The 25,863-nt window shown below is 38.5% G+C and overlaps 1 protein-coding gene across 2 annotated transcripts in view; it reads left to right on the top strand.

Annotated features, from left to right (window-relative positions):
- The window catches only part of gon4lb (gon-4 like b), a 142,979-nt gene that overhangs the window by 96,427 nt on the left and 20,689 nt on the right, over window positions 1–25,863 (top strand). For both annotated transcript variants that reach the window (XM_051923063.1, XM_051923062.1), the window contains exons 14-21: window positions 398–611; window positions 7,645–7,731; window positions 8,864–9,053; window positions 9,264–9,414; window positions 9,971–10,121; window positions 13,005–13,121; window positions 13,697–16,060; window positions 16,631–16,868. In XM_051923063.1, the coding sequence (XP_051779023.1) occupies window positions 398–611; window positions 7,645–7,731; window positions 8,864–9,053; window positions 9,264–9,414; window positions 9,971–10,121; window positions 13,005–13,121; window positions 13,697–16,060; window positions 16,631–16,868 (3,512 nt within the window). The remainder of the gene's footprint in view (window positions 1–397; window positions 612–7,644; window positions 7,732–8,863; window positions 9,054–9,263; window positions 9,415–9,970; window positions 10,122–13,004; window positions 13,122–13,696; window positions 16,061–16,630; window positions 16,869–25,863) is intronic.

Genomic DNA, 25,863 nt, shown 5'->3' with positions numbered 1-25,863 from the left:
AATCTTTCTGTACATTTTTGATTGTGTTGCTGACCCTGGCCCCAGTTCCCAATTGCCCCAGCTAAGCTTGCTTCTTTATCTGTGCCACCTGATCCTTATAGTTTGACTTATGTATTTAATCATTAAAGGAAAACTACTGTTGTGCTTTTGATTTTTGAGAAACAGTTGTTTTTTTAGTTTTCTTTCAGCAGCAATGTTAGAATTTTCTGAAAAATTAAATATTTTATCTTTACTCAGTCCTGTTTAGCTTTGTAGAATTTAATGAAATATACAAGACTGAAATCCCCATATGGTAGACCCTGTGTAGTAAATACTTTAAGTGAAGTTCCTTTTAACATCTTTTCAAATTCAGACTTAAGTTTTATACTGTACTATATTTTCCTTTGGATTCCTTTAGGTTTGAGGAACCACTGGCTAATATGTTGATTGAACGTCGGCGTACAGTTAAAGAACAACTGGAAGCCTGGAGACAGAGGAGAGCCATGGCAAGTGCCAGAGGGGATTCACCAGAGGCCCCTTCACAATCAACTGTCCTATCACCTAGCCAGTGTCCTGCTCCACTTTTTCTAAATGAGCAACAAAAACTGCAGCTTCAACAGCAAATGCAACAAGTAAGACACTCATGTGTTTTTTACAGTATACTGTAAATAGCCCATGTTAGAAAGTGTTGTCACACATAGTAGCCCCATGACCTGAGCCGGGATTTCAAAAAATGTTTGAGAGGTAATTTTAGTCTGCAGCAACAGTTGCAAAAAGAAAGGAAAAGAGAGAAAACAACAAAACAAGTTTTAGATTCAATTTATTTCCAAATGCATACAATGTGCCTTCTGCCTCTTTGTGGATTGTGTACATATTCATTTACCTTGTGTTTATGATTTATTAATGCAACTAGATCAGTGGTCCCCAACCTTTTTGACAGCAAGGACCACTTTATTAGATGCAAATTTTTCCACGGACCGGTCTATTATTATTAAGGAGTTCGCATACGTTTGCAACCCGAGATTTTTCTTCTTTTTTTGCATATAACAAAGACATATGCTTTGCATTTGCCATTCCAACAGACTGCATATCACAAACATTAACACTGTTATCGTTTTTTTCGTGTCTGCCGTTTCTATAGGAGGGTGACAATGAGTTAAATTCCAATGGATGTTTTTCAGATGTTGACAAGCAATAAGCAAAAGGTATCACTGAAAACCACAGAAAACAAAAACATCAAAAAAAAACAGTACGAGGAAAGTTCAAAGAAAGAATTTTATTTTACAATGTTTCTGTTTGGGGATCGTTGTGTAGCCTAAATGTGTACAACTGAGCTGCGGCCACAGATCTAACTGCTCTGTGGATGATTCATTCAAGCATTTCAAGGTCACCTCATTGTAATGAAAGCATCTGCTGAATGTACTTCGTAGTAACGAGATTTCTATAGTCTCATGTCATATGGGGAAACTGTCGTGACCGTAAAAATACTTTGTTGTAATACTCTCTCACCTCGGTCTCTCCCCTCTCTCTGGGCTGCTGCAAAGCCCCGCCCACCAAGCATTCTGAAAAGTCTGAGTGAGTCTCCGTTGCCGGCAGTTCTCTCGCGGCCCGGCTGTCAGACGGCTGCGGCCCGGTCGTGGACCGGTGGTTGGGGACCCCTGAACTAGATGGTTAACATGCAGTATTTCAGTATCGTGTTTAAATTATGAAATTCAAATTGAAAAATGAATGCATTTGACAGGAAAAAATCTTTTTTGTAGTACATTGTCTAGAAATGTTTGATCTTCTTCTTTCGGCTGCTCCCATTAGGGGTCACCACAGCAGATCATCTTCTTCCATATCTTTCTGTCCTCTGTATCTTGTTCTGCTACACCCATCACCTGCATGTCCTCTCTTACCACATCCATAAACCTTCTCTTAGGCCTTCCTCTTCTTCTCTTCCCTGGCAGCTCTATCCTTAGCATCCTTCTCCCAATATACTCAGCATCTCTCCTCTGCACATGTCCAAACCAGCGCAATCTCGCCTCTCTGACTTTGTCTCCCAACTGTCCAACTTGAGCTGACCCTCTAATGTACTAATTTCTAATCCTATCCATCCTTGTCACACCCAATGCAAATCTTAGCATCTTTAACTCTGCTACCTCCAGCTCTGTCTCCTGCTTTCTGGTCAGTGCCACTGTCTCCAACCCATATAACATAGCTGGTCTCACTACCGTCCTGTAGACCTTCCCTTTCACTCTTGCTGATATCCGTCTGTCACAAATCACTCCTGAAACTCTTCTCCATCCATTCCATCCTGCCTGCACTCTCTTTTTCACCTCTCTTCCACAATCCCCATTACTCTGTACTGTTGATCCCAAGTATTTAAACTCATCCACCTTCGCCAGCTCTACTCTTTGCATCCTCACCATTCCACTGACCTCCCTCTCATTTACACAAATGTATTCTGTCTTGTTCCTACTGACCTTCATTCCTCTCCTGTCTGGAGCATATCTCCACCTCTCCAGGATCTCCTCAACCTTTTCCCTACTATCGCTACAGATGACAATGTCATCAGCAAACATCATAGTCCACGGGGACTCCTGTCTAATCTCGTCTGTCAACTTATCCACCACCATTGCAAATAAGAAGGGGCTCAGAGCCGATCCCTGATGTAATCCCACCTCCACCTTGAATGTAACCATCACTCCTACCGCAGACCTCACCACAGTCACACTTACCTCATACATATCCTGTACAACTCTTACATACTTCTCTGCCACTCCTGACTTCCTCATACAATACCACAGCTCCTCTCGAGGCACCCTGTCATATGCTTATTCCAGGTCCACAAAGATGCAATGCAACTCATTCTGGTCTTCTCTATACTTCTCCATCAACACCCTCAGAGCAAACATCACATCTGTGGTGCTTTTTCTTGGCATGAAACCATACTACTACTCACTAATCATCACCTCACTTCTTAACCTAGCTTACACTACTCTTTCCCATAACTTCATGCTGTGGCTCATCAATTTTATCCCCCTGTAGTTACTACAGTCCTGCACATCCCCCTTATTCTTAAATATTGACACCACTACACTTCTTCTCCACTCCTCAGGCATCCTATCACTTTCCAAGATTTCATTAAACAATCTGGTTAAAAACTCCACTGCCATCTCTCCTAAACACCTCCATGCTTCTACAAGTATGTCTTCTGGACTAATGTCTTTTCCATTCTTCATCCTCTTCATAGCTGTCCTTACTTCCTCCTTGCTAATCTGTTGCATTTCCTGATTCACTATCTCCACATCATCTAACCTCTTCTCTCTCTCGTTCTCTTCATTCATCAGCCTCTCAAAGTACTCTTTCCATCTGCTCAACACACTCTCCTTGCTTGTGAGTACGTTTCCATCTTTATCCTTTATCACCCTAACCTGCTGCACATTTTTCCCAGCTCGGTCCCTCTGTCTAGCCAATTGGTACAGGTCCTTTTCTCCCTCCTTATTATCCAACCTCTCATACAACTCATCATAAGCCTTTTCTTTAGCCTTCGCCACCTCTCTCTTCACCTTGTGCCTTATCTCCTTGTACTCTTGTCTACTTTCTGCATCTCTCTGACTATCCCACTTCTTCTTTGCCATCCTCTTCCTCTGTATACTCTCCTGTACTTCCCCATTCCACCACCCGGTTTCCTTTCCTCCTTCCTCTTTCCAGATGTCACACCAAGCACCCTTCTTGCTGTCAACCATACTACATCTGCTGTAGTTTCCCAACTGTCTGGTAATTGTTCACTACCACCCAGTGCCTGTCTCACCTTCTCCCTAAATTCAACCTTGCAGTCTTCCTTTTTCAAATTCCACCATTTGATCCTTGGCTCTGCCGTCACTCTCTTCCTCTTCTTGATCTCCAACGTCATCCTACAGACCACCATCCTATGCTGCTTAACTACACTTTCCCCTGCCACCACTTTGCAGTCTTCAGTCTCCTTCATATTGACTCTTCTGCATAGGATGTAATCTACCTGTGTGCATCTTCCTCCACTCTTGTACATAACCTTATGTTCCTCCCTCTTTTTAAAATACGTATTCACCACAGCCAGGTCCATCCTTATGGCTAAATCCACTATCCTCTGACATTCTTCATTCCTCTCCTTGACACCATACCTACCCATCACCTCCTCTTCTCCTCTGTTCCCTTCACCAACATGTCCATTGAAATCCGCTCCAATCACCACTTTCTGTCCCTTGGGTACATTGTTCATCACTTCATCCAACTCACACCAAAAATCTTCTTTCTCATCCATTGCACACAGCTTGCAGGGCATATACACTAACAACATTCATCATCACACCTCCAATTTCCAGCTTCATAATCATTACTCTGTTTGACTCTCTTTTCACCTCCAAAACACTCTTGACATACTGTTCCTTCAGAATAACCCCTACTCCATTTCTCCTCCTATCCATACCATGATAGAACAATTTGAATCCACCTCCGATCCACAAGGCCTTACTCCCCTTCCATTTAGTCTCTGGCATACACAATATATCAACCTTCCTTCTCTCTATCATATCTGCTAACACTCTCTCCTTACCAGTCGTACTGCCAACATTCAAAGTTCCTATCCTCAGTTCCACTGTCTTTACCTGTCTCCTCTCTTCCTGCCTCCGGACACGTCTCCTTCTTCTTCTTCCAACAGTAGCCCAATTTCCGCCAGCAGCCTGTTGGTTAACAGTACTGGTGGCGGTCATTGTTAACCCAGGGCTAGACCGATATGGTATGGAAATTTGTACTGTTGTCCGCATATTGATTTGGCAAAATTTTACACCGGATACCCTTCCTGACGTAACCCTCGCCATTTATCCAGGCTTGGGACTGGCACGAAGAAACACAATGGTTTGTGCATCCTCTGTGTAGGTGATGCCAAGGTGATATGTCTGCCAGAAGAGTTTTGATCAAGAGGTACAATTATAGGCACACTGTTTTATCAGTTTTAGGTTTTGCAAATATGTAATTGACCTGAGAAAATCAAATCTTCCATCGAGCACTTCCTCTTCATTGTTCAAAAGGTTTTAAAGTGACTACACAAGATAGATCTAAGCTATATTTGGCTGAACTTTCTTCTAGGGAGGAACAGAATGGCCAATCGGAAAGCTGTCATGTTAAGTAGCATGCTGAGTCAAAACACATTTACTAACTGTGAAAGATGTTAACATAGAATTTAGGGTAAAGTAATATGTAAAACATTATTTGATCTTGTTTTTCCCTTTGTGCATGCTAGATGGGTTGGTGTGCATTTGCTTATTAGTGCTTCTGCATCACTGTTACAGAGTTCTTGGTTGAACTCTTTGCTGAGGCCTTGCCTATGTTTGCATAGGAGATGTTCATGTGAGATTAATTAGAAACTCTAAATTAAATTGGCTAAGTATGAGTAAGTGTAACTGTTTACTTTAGTGTACTTTGTGATAGATTGATACCCTGTCCAGGGTAGTTACCTGTGTTGTGACCACTGCTGGTGGAATACACTTTGGCTTCCTAAAACCATGAATTGAATAAATGGTTTGGGAAAAAGAAAAATGGATAGATGCCCCAAAGATGTGAGGTGCTGTTCTGAAGTTAATTGCAGGAATACATTTTGCACTTTAGGTCAGTGTTTAGTTTGATGTAATGATATGTAAAAGTAACAGAGTGGTCACACCTAGTGGAAATTTATTTGAGTTTAAGTATATGAGAAGCTTTCTAAAGTCTTGGCAGAGAATAACTAACAAATGATTTTATCTATACTTAGATCTGGTGCAAGCCAGTGCTTTAGGTTGTACCCGCTGGTAGACGACTTACTGGTCCAAAACATGTAGCTACAACAATAAAAAAGTGAATTTTATGAAAGATGTATGCAAGTTTAGTATCTCTTATCCAAAGTATTTCAGATATGTTTGGATTATTAATATTTAGATATTTTGGAATATTTGCATATGCATAATGAGATAATTTGGGGACACTCTTCATCAAGTAGGAAAATGCAGAATAAACAGCTAAGTGACAACTCACACATATAATAATTCATATTACCAAGTCATTATTATAATGTGTGTTGACATGCCAAACATAGTAAACCTCAAATTAAACCTGCACATTCTGTAGTACTGTATAAATTGCCATTTATGGTTACAGCATTGGAAACTTAGCTGTGACAGGTATAATCTGTTGTTTGCATTCCAGTGTCAAATTAGGTGTTGCCAGATGGGAAGCGCTTGTCTTAAGTGTTTTTTTATGGATATTAGAAGTGCCTAAAATTATGGCAGGATGACAAATTTGATTATATTTTAAAGCCAGTCATTCCTCCATTAAAGAGAAACTAAAGAAAGTTGTCTGGCTGTTTCACTACACCAGCAGGAGAAGATGATTTAGGGCAACATGTCTTTGGGTTCTCCTCACATGCTGTCCTCTTTAACAGTTAATGTTCACGTTCACACAGAAGGGATGAAACCCAGTGATAAATGAACTATTTCTTAGTTTTCAGCAACTAGTATCTCCTCTCAACTAAGTTCTGGTTTTCAACTGTGAAGCCATTTACTGAAACAGAGAGATGCTAGATATCTTAAGAGATACCATATATACTCGCGAATAAGTTCTCCTGCGGATAAGTTGGGACTTGATTTTATAGTATAATTTCTGGTATTTTGTAATGTCGGCCGTAAAAGTAGATTGCGGAAAACTCACGCTATTGGTACAAGGGATTATGATATGCTAACGCTCACCTGAGAGAGTAACCATGGAGCACACTGCCTTTTTTTCCATGTGGGTGCAGCAATGCGCTGTATCAGCGTGTGCTCCTAACCTCTCGCGCTCTATGGCTCGCTCTCTATCGTGCCTACGTGACCACACAGTAATACCTAAACTATTCCGAAGCATCGTTCGCACTGATTTGTGTTTTTTGTATCTCACACCCTCATACACCTTTAACGTAAGAGCATCCCTTATCTACGATGCAGCGTTCGATTGGAAGAAAATATGAAGCTGGGTTTACATTAAATGTCGTTGAAGTAGCAAAAGAAATTGGTAACTACACTGCTGCAACAAAATTTGATGCGTCTGAGAAACTGATGTGAGATTGGAGGAGGCAAAATGTAAACGTAAAATAAAATTAAGCATCGCATTTTTGAACAGGCATATAATTTGGGGTCTGATTTTATGATCGATTTTTCAGGTTTCAAGATCCGACTTGTACGTGAGCATATACTGTAGGTGTTGTGAGATGTGAAATGTGCATCTCAATTATATTTTTATGGATATTATAAGTGCCTACAATCATACCGGTATAACAAGTTTGATTTATTGTGACACCTTTCATGCTTCCATTAAAGTGAAATTAAAGAAAATTTTCTAGCTATTTCATTACACCAGTAAGAGAAGACGATTTATGGCTGTGTGTCTACAGGGTCCAATCAATAGCCATTCTCTTAGCTTGTGTGTTACATTTTTACAGATGTATGAACTAAGCTACTGTATCTTGCAATATGCAAGATATAGTTCTCTATAAACTGTCTTTTGTTAGTTTTGGCATTGTAAACTTAGCTGTCACAGGTGTAATTTGTTCATTATGTTCCTGTATCAAAAAAGTTACACTGGTTATCACTAGCACGATTAACTGTTGTAATAGATCTATTTTCCTCTTTTATGCAGCACGTCCAGCTACTTACACAGATTTACATGCTGACAAGCTCGGTTCCCTCATTACAAACAGAAGCCAATACCACTCGTCTATTTTTGGTGAGTCAGTGAACCATATTCTAATAAACTTAATATTTCCTTCACTCAATGTATTTGGTACTTTCCTCCACAGGTTTCGGAATGGTTCTCCTGTTTCGTTATTCTGTTGTAGTTGTCCTGGTATTTTCTTAGTTTCCGTTTTCTTGACCTCTCCTCACAGGGATGTGGTGGATAAAGTTTGCTAGTGGGGGGAAATCTGTTTTATCTGTTTGATTTAAAATTAGATGTAATTTGTCATTTCCTGTATTTATTGGATTCATTAAATGGTTGATCAAACATGCATTTTAATTGTCTTCTCTTTTTCTTTATACCTTTTTCATTTTTGTTACCTGCTCTTTGGAGAAATTGATTATAATGACATAATAATTTTTACATGTCATTTTCAGTTTATTGTAGATTTTGTGAAAGACTATAACAATACAAATTTTTATTCCCTTTAAACATGTTCAAGATGAATAATACTGAAACATTTTTAATGTTTTATAAAAAGGTTAACCACATTTTATGATGCATTCACAGAAAAATAGTCCTAAAATTCCTGAGCTCTTCTTTAATGAACTTTATTCATTTGGGTCTGAAAAGATTTTGTTTCTAGTATAAAGCATTTACCCACTCATCCTTAGCTAATATGTTAGCTATATTATTTTCATTTTGTGTAAGTATAATGTAAATGTAAACCCAGTGGGATGGAAGAAGTACATTTGTCTCCACCTCTTCATGTAGTCATGAAGCTTATTAGTTGAAGTTTGTCTGTTTTTGGTTTTCTTTTTATGTGGGTGTCATAAAAGTCATAAGGACATTTTATTAATTACTATACTAAGTCCTTTATTTTGTCTCTTTCTTATTGTGAAATGTATTTTTTGAAAACTATTATGTGTATTACTGTATATGTTGGCTTGTTTTACTGAGGGCAGGTGGGGAATAAATAATTTAATTGTCTACGAGACATGTAGTATTAAAGCAAATAATCAATTTGAACTCCTACGTCAAATCTTAAAATCCAGTACTAGTTAATAATTGCAATCTAAAAACATGCGAGTATAGCATAAAAATAATCTTTTATTAATAATAAATTTATGTCAGATTATTTCCTCAAAATTTACATAAAAGTTACATTTTTTCATCTCTCTAGAATGAGCTGTTGTCTTTTGCTGAGAGCAAGGAAATGGCTAACCGACTTCTAGACCAAAACTTTTGCAGCGCCTTTCGTCCATGTAATTTACAGGGTTCGCTGTCTTTGTTGGAGGAGTTTGACCATTCTGTACAGGATGGTCAGGTTGTTGGAAGTTCCCCACAAAAATCTAAAAATGCCAAGTCCAAAGGTAACATTTTAATCTTATTTAGATGTTTTACTGGGTATTGGATTTTCATATACAATTTTGTTAAACTTGGAGTGTTTTTCATTTTCCCCAGCGTGTTAAGCTGAAGTGAAGTTTACCATTGGATTTCTCAATTATCATATCTTAATCTGTACCATTTGCTTCTGTTACTGCATGTATAAACTTTAATGTTAATTGTTTGTATATTGCTAGGGAATACATACCCTGTCCTGCCTAGAAAGTTGGCTTGGCTTCTAGCAACACGAAAGGAGTTCTTATACCCCGAATTGTTGCCTCAGTGCTCAATGGATCCTCTTTTACACAACCGTAAACACAAAACATTCTTCTCAAAAGGAGAAGACTGGTATGTAAAATTGTTTTGCAAGTTGACCTATAATGTGTTTATAAAACTTAGTAATTGATTATGCAATTTAGAATGTTTATTAAAACACAGAGGTCTCTTTCCAGATTGAAGCTCTTACCTATATTACCTCTAGTACCAATAGAGAGACTAAACTTACCCTCAACGCAATAAATATAATTTCTATATGTACATGGAAACATATTATTTTTTTGCTTTTTTTATTAATTAAACTTCAATAAACTTAGACATGCAGTGCCATTATTTGTTTCTTCAAGAATAGAAAAATTGGCCATTGTTTGGATTTTTCAAGGTTAGTTGAATGACCAACAATTTTCTGGCTCCATGTTTTTCTGGTTCCTTAGGAAGAGATGACTTTTTGTTTTGTTTCCTAAAATATTCATATTTATTTAGCTAAATTCAAGAGCACTGTACTATTTATTTTTATTTGGTGATAAAGTGAAAGATTCCTATTTGTTTATTATTTGCATAATTCACTGTATATACCTGATCCTGCAGTGTTTTCTTTGTCTTTCTCTTTTGGTTCTTTTCTTTTTAGTCTGTTGGCCTTAGGGTTGAAACACTTTTCTGAGATACAAAATGCTCGCCAACTTATCAGTAAATACCTTTTGCCTGGCAAGACAGCCAAACAACTTAAGTTTCGAATTCAAAAAATGAGCAGACCACGGGCACCAGAAAATGACATTAAGGCAAGTGTTTTTAAAGTTGCTGTTTTTGAATGTTTTATAAACTGCTCAAAAAAATTAAAGGAACACTTTGAAAACACATCAGATCTCAATGGGAAAAAAAGCATGCAGGATATCTATACTGATATGGACTGGGTAATGTGTTTAGAATGAAAGGATGCCACATTGTTTGATGGAAATAAAAATTATCAACCTACAGAGGGCTGAATTCTAAGACACCCCAAAAATCAAAGTGAAAAAACAATACGGCAGCAACTCAGAATTGTACTCAATAGTTTGTATGGCCCCCTTGTGCTTGTATGCATGCCTGACAACATCAGAGCATACTCCTAATGAGACGACAGATGGTGTCCTGGGGGTTCTCTTCCCAGATCTGGACCAGGGCATCACTGAGCTCCTAGACAGTCTGTGGTGCAACCTAGTGACGTCGGATGGACAGAAACATAATGTCCCAGAGGTGTTTTGTTGGATTTAGGTCAGGCGAGTGAGGGGGCCAGTCAATGGTATAAATTCCTTCATCCTCCAGGAACTGCCTGCATACTCTCACCACATGAGGCTGGGCATTGTCATGCACCAGGAAGAACCCTGCACCATCATAGGGTCTGACAATGGGTTCAAGGATTTCATCCCGATACCTAATGGCAGTCAAGGTGCCGTTGTCTAGCCTGTAGAGGTCTGTGCATCCCTCCATGGATATGCCTCCCCAGACCATCACTGACCCAACAGGCAGCATAACATTCTTAACACTAGAATTACCAGAGTCTACGAAAAAACTCGTAGATCCGGCCCACCTTAAATCCGTTCTCACCTCTCCGCCAGCGTCTTTTGTCTTCTAAATGTGCCGATTAAGACGAGCAGCAAGCAGCTGGCAATTCCATCCCCCACCGTCGCAGAACGTTCACTAAGTTTTCCCAGCTCATGCCTTGTTTGATTATCTGGGAGTGACTGAAGTGCTGGAGTTTTAGAGTAGAAATAATAGATCGTTATTTGGAACACATGCATTTCATGTGTGTTCCATTTCTACAGTAATCTGTGTAAACACATTGTTAAAACAAAAACTTTTTCATATTTTAGTAATAAATGTTACAAAATGTAGGCATAAACTATAGAACGTGTGAAGCCTGATTTCCAAAGATTAAATAAACACTTTCACAAAAGGTTCAAGAATAATACAACAGCTTCCGCTAAGATTTGCTGTCTCAGAGCACAGCAGGCTTGCTGTGCCTCAGAGACCCGAGTTCAATTCCCCGCTGGGGAGAAAGTGTTATTTTTTTTTTTCTTTTTAACCTTCCCCGCTCTGCCTGCCTGCCTGCAAGCATCTGCTTTCTGCGTGCTGGGACGTTTTTCTTTCTTTTTTTTTTTTTCTTAAGCAAATCTTTAAGTTTAAAATGTCGATCACGGTTATTTCTGTTGATTAATTCATGCTTTCATTCATTATAGCTAATACTGTTATCAAGTGGTCACTATTTTTGCCTGTTGTATACAAAATATCTAGCGTCTTTATCTCCACTCTTACTGCCTGCTTGCCTGGGTGCAGCGTGTGTCGATTGATATATGATTTAATGTATTTCTTTTTGACAATTCTCCCAAGTTGTAAAATACATATACATTATATATAAAACGAAACTACTATATAGCTAATACTGTTATGTATCTGCCTAGTGCCTTCTCTGTCTACCTATTATATAAGTGTCTTCCCTATCTATCCATTTTTCTAGTGGCTTTCACATGTGAATGTACTCTCACTGCCTGCTTGCCTTACTGCAGCACCTGTCATTTAGTGCCTTTCATGTCTGTCTGTCTGTCAGTCTGTCTATCTACTTCTGTCTGTGCATTATTCAGTGATCTGTCTGACAGTGTGTGTCTTACAGAACTTAAAAATAAGAACAGTTATAAAGACACTTGTTCATGTTAATTACAGTCTCAATTGTTAAATAATATTTTAAAAAGAGCACCCCACATAAAAATATAACAATCTCATTAACTGACAGTGCATACCAGTTTATAAATTTTATGTCCGTTTGAGGTTAAAAAGAAGAAAAAAACAACACTTTCTCCCCAGCGGGGAATCGAACTCGGGTCTCTGAGGCACTACAAGCCTGCTGTGCTCTGAGACAGCAAATCTTAGCAATATGATAGTGAGCAATTGTGAGCACAGGGCCCACTAGAGGATGTTGGGCCCTCAGGCCACCCTCATGAAGTCTGTTTCTGAATGTTTGGTCAGAGACATTCACACCAGTGGCCTGCTGGAGGTCATTTTGTAGGGCTCTGACAGTGCTCATCCTGTTCCACCTTGCCCAAAGGAGCGGATACCGGTCCTGCTGATGGGTTAAGGGCCTTCTATGGCCCTGTCCAACTCTCCTAGAGTAACTGCCTGTCTCCTGGAATCTCCTTCATGCAAATGAGACTGTGCTGAGAGACACAGCAAACTTTCTGGCAATGGCACGTATTGATGTGACATCCTGAAGACGTTGGGCTACCTCTGCAACCTCTGTAAGGTCCAGGTATCGCCTCATGCTACCAGTAGTGACACTGACTGTAGCCAAATGCAAAACTAGTGAAAAAACAGAAAAAATGAGGAAGGAAAAATGTCAGTGACCTCCACCTGTTAAACCATTCCTGTTTTGGAGGTCATCTCATTGTTGCCGCTCTAGTGCACCTGTTGTTAATTTCATTAACACCAAAGCAGCTGAAACTGATTAACAACCCCCTCTGCTACTTAACTGACCACATCAATAGGCCACAAGTGTCATTGACTTGATGCTATACTGTGATTATAAAGTGTTCCTTTAATTTTTTGGAGCAGTATATATAAGTATATTGCTAAATTCATTGATTTTATTTTTTAATTATTGCTATATGTTTTTCCCTCTGTTTTCCTAAAAGTTCTACCAGATGTTCAAAGCAGTCCGTCCTTTACCAAAACCTTGCCTGATTGTTTTCCCATGGCAGGCAAAGCCCCCAGTGGAAAGGGAAGAGAGCATCCTGCCTTTTTGGCTTCGGGTATGAGAAACATTTGGTTCCTTTGTGAAGTGGAATTGCCATTATAGCTGCTATTTCTTTTTTTTGAGACTACACAAGTGCAGGCTTCTTTGAATATCATATAAGATTTCACTATTTATTGCTTCAATTAAATACTACAGTCTGTTTTATTTAAGTTGAACAAACATTTTCTTATACAAATAGCCTAATCTGTCATTCTAATCCTTTAAAAAAAGAAACACTAGAAAATTTGTATTCATTTTTTACTGACTTATTTCCTTCAAATTTGAAATGTCAAAGTTTGTCACTGACAGTTACAGTTTCATTGAATTGTTTGTTGTGAGATATACCAGACCTAGATCTAAATCTATATCTATACATATTCTATCATTTGAGCAGTTTGAGTATTTTAAATCAGTTTTATCATGATCTTTGAGTTACAAGTTTAGTTTTTGGGTAGGTAGGTGAAGTTTGTGCTTATTTTTATATTTGTCAGTCTAAGGTATTTTATATCTCAAAAAATCCTCTTGTCTATATTTTTATCTTGTGAAGAAATAAGTGCTTCCAGTGTAAATACATTATTTCCTGTTTTACAGAGAAGTCTTCCATATATTTATGAAGCAGTTATGGACTATACTCAGGTGCAGTTAGAAGCTCAAGGTCTGCCTGGTCTAGTTGATATACCACCTCCTCCTCCTATTATCTTCCCATCTGGAGTGCTGTACCCTCCTGATCTACCAGAAGATGTTACTCTGATTCTGAAATCAGTTGTACTCAAGCCTTTCAGGTTCCGTTGGCGTTCATTTGCAAAAAAGCCTGTTGCATCAGTGCCAATGAACATCTCTCTACAGACACCAACATTTATCCATCTGGCATCAAGTTCTTCTTCTGAGAAAATACCTGCCCTTGCACAAACTCTGAATTTTACATTAGTCACAGATATAGCTCCAAAGCAAGCAAATTCAGTAATTAAAGCAGAAATGGACTCTAGAGAGCCTTCAAAATGTTTACTTCCGGCTTTACCAGTTTCTAATAACCTCTTTTCTGTGGCCTGGCCTACTGAAGAAGGACAATTAAAGTCGGTTACTTCCCTGCCTAAGAGTAAGGAAGTATCGGCAAGTCTGACTAGTTCTGGTACCCTCCACGTTCAGCAGAGCAACAACATTGGTTTAAGTGGCAGCCATACTCTATCGTCTTCCAAAATTGCAATTTCCAGACCAGTGTTTAATCAAAATATATCATCCAAGGGCCGCAAGAATGTACAGGTTACAGATACCCCAATGATTTTGACACAGAAAGTGCTACCATTTCAACCTGCTCCCTTAACTCAACCTGCAGCCACTGGACACCAGCTGTTACTTGCTATCCCCACAGGAGGGCAGCTGGCAATTCCACCAGTGGGACAAGTAAAACTTTTGTCCCTAGGAAATGCCTCTGGTTCAGGTGTTAATGGATCAACCCCAAATGGCCAGACAGGTGGGATCTGCAGCATTATCCAACCAGCAGTCTTCCTCAACAATGCTCATTTTCCAGTAATGACCACATCTTTAGCAGCACCAGTGACTGCCTCTCTGATGTCTACAGTGGGCTGCCCGGCTTCTCCCCTAGAGATTAAACCTTTGAACCCTACCTCAGAGACCAAAAATGCTGAAATTCTGGTAGATCCAGCAACTGATCCCAGTGGCCCTCTTACTCAACTTCGACAATTAGTTTCTCTTGATCCACTAGCTGAAAAGTCTACTGACAAACCACCCTTAATTTGCAGTTCAGGAAAAGATGTAATTTATTCAGGTACTGGATTTGATGAATTTGAACAGTTTTCAGTAAACTCTGCAAGTGGCTTTCAGAAGTCTAATTCAAGAATTATTGCTGGTAGCCCCATACATTCTAGTTCTATGAAAGAAAACAGAACAAGCATGGACACGAATGAAAGTTCATCATTGTCTAAAGAAATCAAAGTGAAGGCACCTTCTCCAGGTAACAAAGGGGATTTTTTGTCAGATGTTGGCAGGGGTACAGCATGTCAGTTTGATGGGCCTGTCAATAAAAGCAAAGCATCTCAAGATATGTCTTTCCAAACCCAGGAAACCCATAAGGATCATGAACTTTGTAATATATCATCACACAAACCTGACGTGATAACCAAAAGCAGCTCCTTGACATCAAAGAGTCCTTTGCAGGTTATCTCGGTAACCTGTGACCATTCAGTTGTTTTTTCTGGGAATGATATAATAGAGGAAGAGACAAAACAGGAAGAAGAGGCAGGTGGTGAAGAGCCAGATGGTGAAGAGGAAGGCTGGTCTGTAAGATCAAATCATGAACCATCTATGTTAACTCTGTCAGAATCTTCATGTAGCCCCACCAGTATTGTTGAGGGCCAAGCCAATGCAGTTGAGCAATTAATAGACAAGAGATCCACACAGAAAAAGACAGAGGAGAACAACATAATTAAAGATGACAACATTGAAAGCAGAACTCAACTTGAAAGCACCAACAGGACAGAATTCAAAATATCTTCAAAAAAATCCCAGTGCAAACTAGGAGAAATAGCACTTCTTGAACCTGGGAAAGTAATGCACCAGGCTGGAAAGGGTATCAAAGTGGAAGGAAAAAAAGACATTTTTGCCATGTCTGATAGAAATTGTGTGGAGAATTCACCTATAAATGATCATGTAGAAGGAAACAAGAAAACAGGAAAAGAAGAAGGTGAGTTAGGAACCTCCTCTAAGAATTCTCCAGGTAATTCTAAAAAAACAGAAGGACAAGAAGCATCACAAAAAAATGAAATGGGAAATGATGCACAGCTAGAAACTGAAAGAAAAGAAAGGCAGAACGATTCAGCCGGTCCAATAGAGGAAGAAGAAGAAGAAGATTTTGATGACTTAACTCAGGATGAGGATGAAGAGGAAGTGTTGTCCACTGCTTCAGAAGAATCAGTCTTGTCGGTGCCAGAGCTTCAGGTATATAGACAAATTACTGTCATTATAACTAATGTAGTAATTCATGCACATGAAGTTTAGAACAGATGTTTGGAATTAGCACAGGAGAAGTCAGACAAATAAAAATAGGACTATATGTTAAAATCAGGGTAATTTTTATAGAAATGTGCCATAATGCCTTATTTCGATCTTCAAAGTGTAGTCTGCTATTTTAGAAACACTGAAGCTAACAAGAGCTTCTACTACTGTTTTTTTTTTTTTGTGAATTTCCCCTTGGGATTAATAAAGTGTCTATCTATCTATCTATCTATCTATCTATCTATCTATCTATCTATCTATCTATCTATCTATCTATCTATCTATCTATCTATCTTTCTTTCTTTCTTTCTTTCTTTCTTTCTTTCTTTCTTTCTTTCTTTCTTTCTTTCTTTTTTTCTTTCTTTCTTTCTTTCTTTCTTTCTTTCTTTCTTTCTTTCTTTCTTTCTTTCTTTCTTTCTTTCTTTCTTTCTTTCTTTCTTTCTTTCTTTCTTTCTTTCTTTCTTTCTTTCTTTCTTTCTTTCTTTCTTTCTTTCTTTCTTTCTTTCTTTTCAGGAGACAATGGAAAAACTCACCTGGCTGGCTTCAGAGCGTCGTCTCAGCCGAGAAGTAGACTCTGAAGAAGAAAATTCACAAAACTCTCAAGAGGAGAACTCTGAAGAAGAGGAGGAGGGAGGTCAGAAGGGAGAGGAGGAGTCTGGTGAAGGTGGAGCTGTTGAAGGGCCTAATGGGGAGATTCCAAGAGGTGTGGGGCCCCCTGAAAGCAGTGCAAAAGGAGCAGGTCGTGGTAGAGGTGAGGAAATTCCTAAACATACAGTATATCACCACCTTCTTCCTCCAACCATTTAGTGTTGCAAAGTTAGGTTTATGGAAGATTTGAGCCGTCTCCCCCACGTCTTGTTATTTTCAATTCCTAATTCCATCATATTGTCACTGTAGGTGGTCCTGAGTCTTCCTTGGTTCCTATATCCTTCTGGCCTTTCTAATCTGTCCTCTCATTTTGATATTACATGGTCAGACTAATATAACTGCCACTCCTCAACTGTCCTCATTGGTGTTTCCTCTTCTTCCTCTGCTCTCACCCTTTCATTCTGCAACCTTGTGGTGTGTGGGTACACTGTTAGAAATTGTCAACCAGGAGATATTTCCATGTATCATTTTTACCATGGTTTTGCACACAAGGACATTACATTTTTTACTTGTTGCGAAAGTGACACATGTGTTGAAGTTGCATGGTGTAGAATACATTTTTTACTTGTTGCGAAAGTGACACATGTGTTGAAGTTGCATAGTGTAAAATAGGTATTCCATTACCTGCTCATGCAACAAGGCATGTGGCAGTGCGACTGTGAAGATTGATAAAGAAGGTGAAAAAAAACAGTGGGCTTTCTTTGCAATGTAATGAGGTGCTTTTTTTTGCTGTTAAATTGTTTATGAAAGGCACTGTGCTTTTATTCTTGGACAGCATGATGGTTCAGTGCAACTTGACTGCCAACAAACACCCCCACCCCCCTTCATATTAATACTACGTTGTCATCACCCTCTATTTCATCTGCCTGTCTCAAAAGCTGTATAGCATCTTTTATACTATGGCTTGGTGGCTATTTTTAGTAAGTTATATCGTAGGGGTGGGCGGTATGACCAAAATTCTATATCACGGTATTTTTCTAAATTATCCCAGTTTCACGATATTCGACGGTATTTTTTTCCCCATGCATGAGTGGATGTTAACCACATTTTCCACTGCAATTACTGGCTAAGAATAACCTATTCCACTGTCAAAAGAGTATTGTACATTGTACAAAAAAAAGTATTAATACAGTTTTGCATTGCCCCATAAAGTGATAGTTTTCAAGGGGGTGGCACTAATGGAGAAGGTATCACATTGCATGACAGATGCAGTCAAAATATAGAACCTTTTTATTGAACAAATTTTGCAAAAACAAACTATAATTTTGACAACATATTTTCAACCATACAAAGAGGCATTTAGACATAGTAAAATATCCAGAAGTGCTTGTCAAAAATTGTATTGCACCGAATATGTCTTAGAAAAGGAATAAACAGTAAATACTTTTTGTAAACCAACTACACTTTCTGTTAATGTTAACAATCTCTGTCCACTGACACGTAAAAGTGACTTTTTAAACAACTTTATCATCATTAAGCTGCATAATATTTAAACTAATAAATAATAACAATAAAATAAATAATAGTATTATTACTGATAGTTGCACTATTACTTCAAGACTTCAAGCCCAGGTGCATTACACAGTATTCACCAAATTAAAATAAAATACAACAAGTGCAACTTGGTGATGACATCTTTACCAACTGAACCATCATTTAGGCAAACTGCATTAATATGGACCTTGCTTCAAGCTAAGCTATACTGGGAAGAAAAAAACAAACTATATGTCGAGAACAAAGTCAACATTTCCACTTTATTCTTGCCGTTTATGTTGAGATTAAAGTCGACATTTCCACTTTATTCTCATAGTTTACTTCATAATTAAAGTAGAATGTCGTAAACTAAACTTCTTCCTAAAATCAATGTTTAATCAATTACTTAATTTACCCCATCATAAATTAATGCAGCACATTAAATGCTTTGTGTTACGTTCGCTGACCCAGTGGTTAATCACTACGCTTCTTAAACTGACTTCCTCCGCACTAAGAGAAGACAGCGATCACCATACAGAATCCATTCACTTCATGATATTCCTGCTTTCTGAAAATTTAGAATGCTAAGATAAATACTTGATATCATTTTCATGATGAAATGCATTAAAGCAGGTATTACACATGCGCGGTAGTGCTGCTCCCTCGCAGTAAGGGGTCCCCAGGTGTATGTTCAGTGTAGAGAACTTTATGGCAGGTGTGATGAGGCTCCAAAAAACTGGATGTATGAATAGCTATCGCACAGGTTTAACTTAAATATTGTGTAAATGTTGGGTTTGTGATCTGCTGGTCGGAGACATGAACACAGAATTCAATGCATGTTCTTCTGAGCGGGCTATCTTTATTGCATTGCATGCTGTCTCTATCTGATGTACCAAAACCCCAGTTCCTATCCTTCCTTTTTCTTTCACCACATAACCAATCACCACACGATAAACGTCTTTGTGAAATTAAAACTAGTTATAAACTTAGCCCACGGAGTGTTCAGAACTTTAAAAATATCTTCGTTATACATGTTTAATTATGCCATCCATTCAGAGTTGCGCCCATCGCAGGATGAATACAAGCAAAACATACACTAGCAGGGTCAATATAGCACAACAAAATCCCACATCCTACATGACTTTGAAAGGAAACTGAAGCATGCCGAGTAAACCCACCAGAAAAACATGCAAATGCAAGGCAGGCACGCCGCCGTGCCCCCATATGATTAATGCATGCTTTAATGCATTTCACCATGAAAATTATATTAAGTATTTATCTTAGCATTCTAAATGTTCAGAGAGCAGGAAGATCATGAAGTGAATGTATTCTGTGCGGCGATCGCTGCCGGCACCTCCTCTTAGTGCAAGAAGAAGTCAGTTTAAGAATCACTTAACACAAAGCATATAATGTGCTATATAACTTATGACGGGGTTTGAGAAAATCTAGTAAATTAAATATTCATTTTACGATGAAGTTTAGTTTACGATGTTCTACTTTAATGACAAATTACGAGAATAATGTCAACATGTTGACTTTAATCTTGACCTAAACGGCGAGAATAAAGTAGAAATGTCGAGAATAAAGTCAACATGTCGACTTTATTCTCGTCATAAGCGTCAAGATTAAAGTGGAAATGTCGAGAATAAAGTCAACATGTCGTCACACTATTACACAGTACCCAGGTACATTACACTGTATTGAAAACAAATAAAACAAGTACAACTTGGCTTGCAGTATTATCCAGTAGTATAGAAACAGTATTTACACATCTGACCTTTTAAAGCTAAAGTATCTCCAGGCGACGGACGTGACTCCTTTTTTTCGCAAAAGTTCTTCTGTTCATCATGTTCAACTTTATCGACGGCATCACTTTTGGAATGTTCTCTGTCCATTTTCACCGCGCAATACCTATGCTACCGCTACCTATTTGGTGGTGTAGCAGTGAAAAAGAGCCCTAGTGCAACAAATCTGTGTTTAGCGGTGTAGCAGTGAAAAAGGTTCCCACTTGAACAGTTTCCCGCTGCGCCACGTTCCGAACGTCGTTTAGGCAATTTAAACCGGTGTTGCGGTATAAGAAAAATCCATATCATAAAAAAAATAAAAAATGGTTTTCGGTATGAAACGGTATACCGCCCAGCACTATTATATCATTAAAAAATTTTTGTTACCTGCTATCCTGAAGTTATTTTAAGTTAATTTTGATATACAAGTTAAACAGCAATGTCCCAAAAAGGCCCTATTCCACATCTTCTTACTGGCATACGCAAACTGGTAAATATACCTGAGTTTAAGAGTAGTTCTTAACTTTTGGTTTTGCATTAGCATATTTCTCATAAATCTTTGTATTAGCATGCTTATTTTCATCCCAGTGTTCAACATTCTTTTAAAACCCTATTATTTGTCCTATATTTCTAGAGGTCTCAAACTTGGCCCAAAATGTCTTTTAAAGCTTTTACTTCTCACACAGAAGTTGGCCTGCTGGGAAAGCTATTGAAAAAAATGGATACATTTAAATATCTAGGATCAGTGGTAGACAGAGATGGAAATCTGGATAGAGTGCTGTGTTGATGGAACAATTGAAAGAAGGTATCAAGAATGTTGTGTGATTAAAGAATTAAGGCAGAGGTTAAGCGTAAGGTTTTTAAGACATTGGTAAGACCTCCAATGATGTATGGAACTGAGACATGGCCCGTAAAGGGAGCACAAGAGAAAAAGTTAGATGTGTCAGAAATTGAGATGGATGTGTGGAGTTGCAAAAAAGGACAGAATTAGAAATGAGACAATCTGAGGTACAATAAAAGTGGGAGAGATATATAAGAATCTATAGGAAAGTAGGTTGAAGTGCTATGCACATGTGATGAGGAGAGACGATGAATATGTCGGCAAAAGATTGATGGGAATGGAAGTACAGGAGGGAAAAAAGAAAGTGAGGGGGGCCAAAGTGAAAGTGGGTGGATAAAGGTAAAAGAAGATGTGAAGGAAAAGGGCTTGATTGTCGAGGAGGTGCAGGACTGAGCTGTATGGAGAAGGTTGATCGACCCCACATAGAAGTGGGAAAAGATGAAGAGGAAGAAGAAAGAAGAAGATGATTAGCCCTTCAAATAGAGTGGTACCTCAGTATACATCTGCTTTTGATTAAGTCCATCTTGGTATACGTCCTGTTTGGACACGAAAAATTTTGCTTGGTATACGACCTTTGTTTGGAATGCGATTCGCGTGCTAGAACACCGCATGTGGTATAGTGGGTCCGCGGCTTCAAAAAAAGGACCAAGTTTTAACCTGTATAGCCGTGTCGTTCTCCGTGTGCACGATTGCACTACTGCAGGGAAGTTAATGAGGTAGTTGGAGCGAGTCGCACCTGCACAGGTGGGCTGTGATCGGGAAGAGTGAGACTGGATTTTTAACCTCGGATTTTATCAGATTTATTTATTGTTGTTTTTATCCCCACAGAACACTTGTTTTTATGGATATTTATTAAATAATTATTTATTGAAACCAGATGCACTGCACTTTTTGTTTGGACACTGATTTTTGTTTTAAATAAAAGCACTTGGCATTCTTACACTATCCCCTGGCTTCATTTGAGAATTGTCCTCATTTGTCAGCTCATCTCGGTGACATTACCGATGCTGTCAGGTTCAGGACTCCCCGTAAGGACGTATGGGAGCGTGGAGCGGACCAGCATCGTCACACCACGCGCTACCCTACCATGCCCACAAGCGTCAGTACACCAGTTGCTAGCATTCAGTGAACAAGCTGCGCTATAACTCTGTGAATTTTCACATGATTTTGTATTTTTTCGCGTAAATTTGAATTGAGTGTTGAAAAGTATGAAAGTGGCATGCATATCCGGGACATGGCTGCTGCATACCATATGCTGAGAACGACGGTATCTACGATTGTGAAAAACAAAGACGTTATTAAAAAGTAAAGTGAGGTTAAGTTTTAATTTATTTCATCTAATTGATTTTGTATTTATGTATTTTAGTATTAAGCAGTGTTTAAATTATTTTATACAACCCCATCAATGTATAATATGCCAATAACAATAGGATTTTTTTTTATGGGAACGGATTAATCATTTTCCCTTTATTTCTTATGGGAAAAATTTGTTTGGTATACGTCCTGTTTGGTATAAGTCAAAGGATCTGGAACAGATTAAGGATGTATACCGAGGTACCACTGTACTTACATTCAGCCTCTCCTTTTGCATCTGCTCCCCCCTCCCTTGGCTATCCCCAAGAGTATTGATGTCATTGCCCACCTGTCAGTTTTCTCCAGACCTTTTTCTAAAATCCTGTTTAAATACACACAATTAAAATCCATGCTTGTTTTCCCCATGAGCTCTTTAGTATAGCTGACTTTAGTCACTTAAAAAGCTATATTTTATCTAAATAAAACACTCAGATAAACTTAAAATCTCCCATTTTTAATCCCCATTACAGGTTCCTTTAAAAGAAAATATGATTTGAGTACAGTTGTACTGAAATACTGGTGCATGTACTGAATCACATGCACATACTCACACATGTTTTGTATACATTTGTTGGGCATGCTGTTTGTGCCTTGTAACGTTTTTGGACACCTTGGAATACATAGTGCACAGCCAGCATCAACATAATGTGTTCTGTAAACACAGCTTGTTCTGACCACAGTGTACCACCTTGTGTGATCTCCTTTCCCGTCAAACTGGTGCTGACCATGTACCTTGTATACTGAGAACTTTACTGTTCTCAGACACATGGCACACTTTGATGCTGGCTTTATACTTTGCATTTAAGTTGTGTGAAAACATTACATGCGGGGTGGCACATTGTGGACTTTTTATTTAAGAGTTTTTGCTCTATTGCCAGACAGGTTTCATTTTAAAACAGACATTATTATTTGGTAAATTTATTCTCCATTTGATTTGTTTAATTGCAGTTTTCATGACTATTCAAATATAAAAATAAATTTTGTTTGGCCTTAAGTTAAAAAAAATACTTCAGTAATCTTTTTGATATAAATTAAGTCAGAAGGAGTTTGTTTTAGACATTTTTAGATATTTAGGTGTACACCATGATACTGTATATTACTCTTAGGACTGCAATAGAAAATGCAAAGCATAGAAAAGGAAGCAGAACTTAGCTGCTTTAGATCTTAAAGCTATCATACCAATGACAGATATTTAGAATGCTTTGGAGCATACAGTAAGTGGGTTCCAAAAAGTTATCAACTGTAATGAATGCCTTCTAACCTTTTGGATGAAATCCTCAGGAAATGTAAAAGGAAGGCATACAAAACAAAGGCAGAAAAGTAGAGAATTCAGCTTATCTATATCCAAGCCCTGCCCTTTGCAGAAGACATAGATCTGATAGCAGAGAGTCAGAGGAGTATATAGGAATGTGTAATAGTGTGGAAATAAGAGTTAGAAAGAACAGTGAGAATAGTGAGACTATTGCAGGGAAGATTAGGATTCTACTGGTAGTCAAGGGAGAAGAGGAAGTAGACAAGATAGTGTTTAGACAGACTGCTGGAGCAGGTTACAGTATTAACACTAGAATTACCAGAGGCTACAAAAAAACTCGTAGATCCGGCCCGCCTTAAATTCGTTCGCACCACCTCTCCTTCAGCGTCTTTTGTCCTGTAAATGTGCCGATAAAGACAAGCAGCGTGCTATTCCATCCCCCACTGCCACTGAATGTGCACAAAGTTCTCCCAGCTCATGCCTTGATTGATTATCTGGGAGTGAAATGCTGGAGTTTTAGAGTGGAAATAATAGATCGTTATTTGGAACAAATGCATTTCATGTGTGTTCTGTTTCTACAATAATCTGTGTAAACACATTGTTAAAGTAGAAACGTTTGTCATATTTTAGTAGTAAATGACAAAATGTTGGCATAAACTATATAATGTGTGAAGCCTGAAGTCCAAAGATCAAATAAACACTTTCACAAAAGGTTCAAGGAAAAGACAACAGCTTCCGTGGTGTAGCAGTAAGATTTGCTGAATGTAATCAAGAGTCCTCGGTTCAATCCCATCTGCCTCCTGTATTTGCCGTTTTCAGTAGTGAGCTGCTCTTATTGTTAATATTATACAGTACACACATACATTTGGTATGCGTCTGTAACAGACGGTGTACATTTATAGGACTTGTAAAAGTTACCTTTTTTTTTTCACTTTTATTCTCTCAGTCACGACCACGATACATACTACCGCCCGCCACACCCAGGGATCTGACGTCGTTAGTTTTTATTTGAAACTGGGAGTAACTGTAGATGTGAGTGGTGTTTTGAGGCAATGGAATTGGACATTCTCTGATCTGGAGAGATAAAAGCTGACACACAAACACTGGTGAATCTGCCTCACCGTCACTTGATTTTTTTTTTATTGAGTTTTATTGAGTGTTCCTGCTCACGCTGAATTAGTATGCAGCTTATGGTCTGTGATGTTAAAAAAAAAAAAAAACAAACAAAAAAAAAAACCAGAGACATAGGTATATATGATATTTGGAATTATTCATTTTATGACCTGTATAGTACATTTCGGAAAACATTGTGGCATGGATGCAACATTATTCATATTCATTCGCATAATACCGCTTGTTTTTTTTCCCCGATCTTGCCAGTCCCCATATGTTGCTGTTTCTTTTGTAGTCCAGGACATGCAGAGGCAACAGTAGTACAGAGAGGTCAGTTCAGCGCTATATGCAATCATCACATTCAAGTGTTAACAGTTCACACACACGCAAGGACCCATCCTTCCTACATTTACGATGTGTGTACCTGTTGCAATGCGCACACTTCTCTCTATACTGTGGTTTCTATTACATACCTGAAAGAGAGACAATATATGTGACATTTTGAAGAAATCATTTTATGACCTGAATAGTACCAACCAGAAAACATCATCGCACTAATGCAATATTATTTGAAAACGAACAGCGTCAGATCGGGAGTGAATTTATGCTGGCCACTGAAATATGACAACCATTTCTGTTTTAACAATGTGTTTACACAGATTATTGTAGAAATGGAACACACATGAAATGCATGTGTTCCAAATAACGACCTATGATTTCCACTCTAAAACTCGAGCATCTCACTCCCAGATAATCAATCAAGGCATGAGCTGGGAGAACTTTGTGCACGTTCAGCGGTGGTGGGGGATGGAATAGCAGGCTGCTTGTCTTAATTGGCACATTTACAGGACAAAAGACGCTGAGGGAGAGGTGCGAACGGAATTAAGGTGGGCCGGATCTACGAGTTTTTTTCGTAGGCTCTGGTAATTCTAGTGTTAATAACCTGGTACATTAATCAATAAGTATAGTAGGATACAAACAGGATTACCAAGGCAAATAAATTTTTTTACAGTATTAAAATCAGACAGTTAAAGGAAAGAGATGGCTCTACAAAGCTTCTGTATAAGACGTTCTACAACACTGCATTGCTCCACGATTTCAGGAAATTGGTTAACGACAGGTAAGATTAGGAGTATGATTACACTTAGTGGGAGGCTAATGAGGTACAGGTGGCAGTAAGGATGGGTGACATAAGCAAAATTATATAATGATTTTAAAAAAAATTTTGACAGTAACAGTATATACGGTAATGGACGTCAGAGTTGTAAAATGTAGTACACAA

This window comes from Erpetoichthys calabaricus, chromosome 2, assembly GCF_900747795.2.
Source record: "Erpetoichthys calabaricus chromosome 2, fErpCal1.3, whole genome shotgun sequence".
NCBI lineage: Eukaryota > Metazoa > Chordata > Cladistia > Polypteriformes > Polypteridae > Erpetoichthys > Erpetoichthys calabaricus.
Note: the sequence above shows the minus strand (reverse complement) of the source record. Positions and strands in the feature narration are given on the sequence as shown.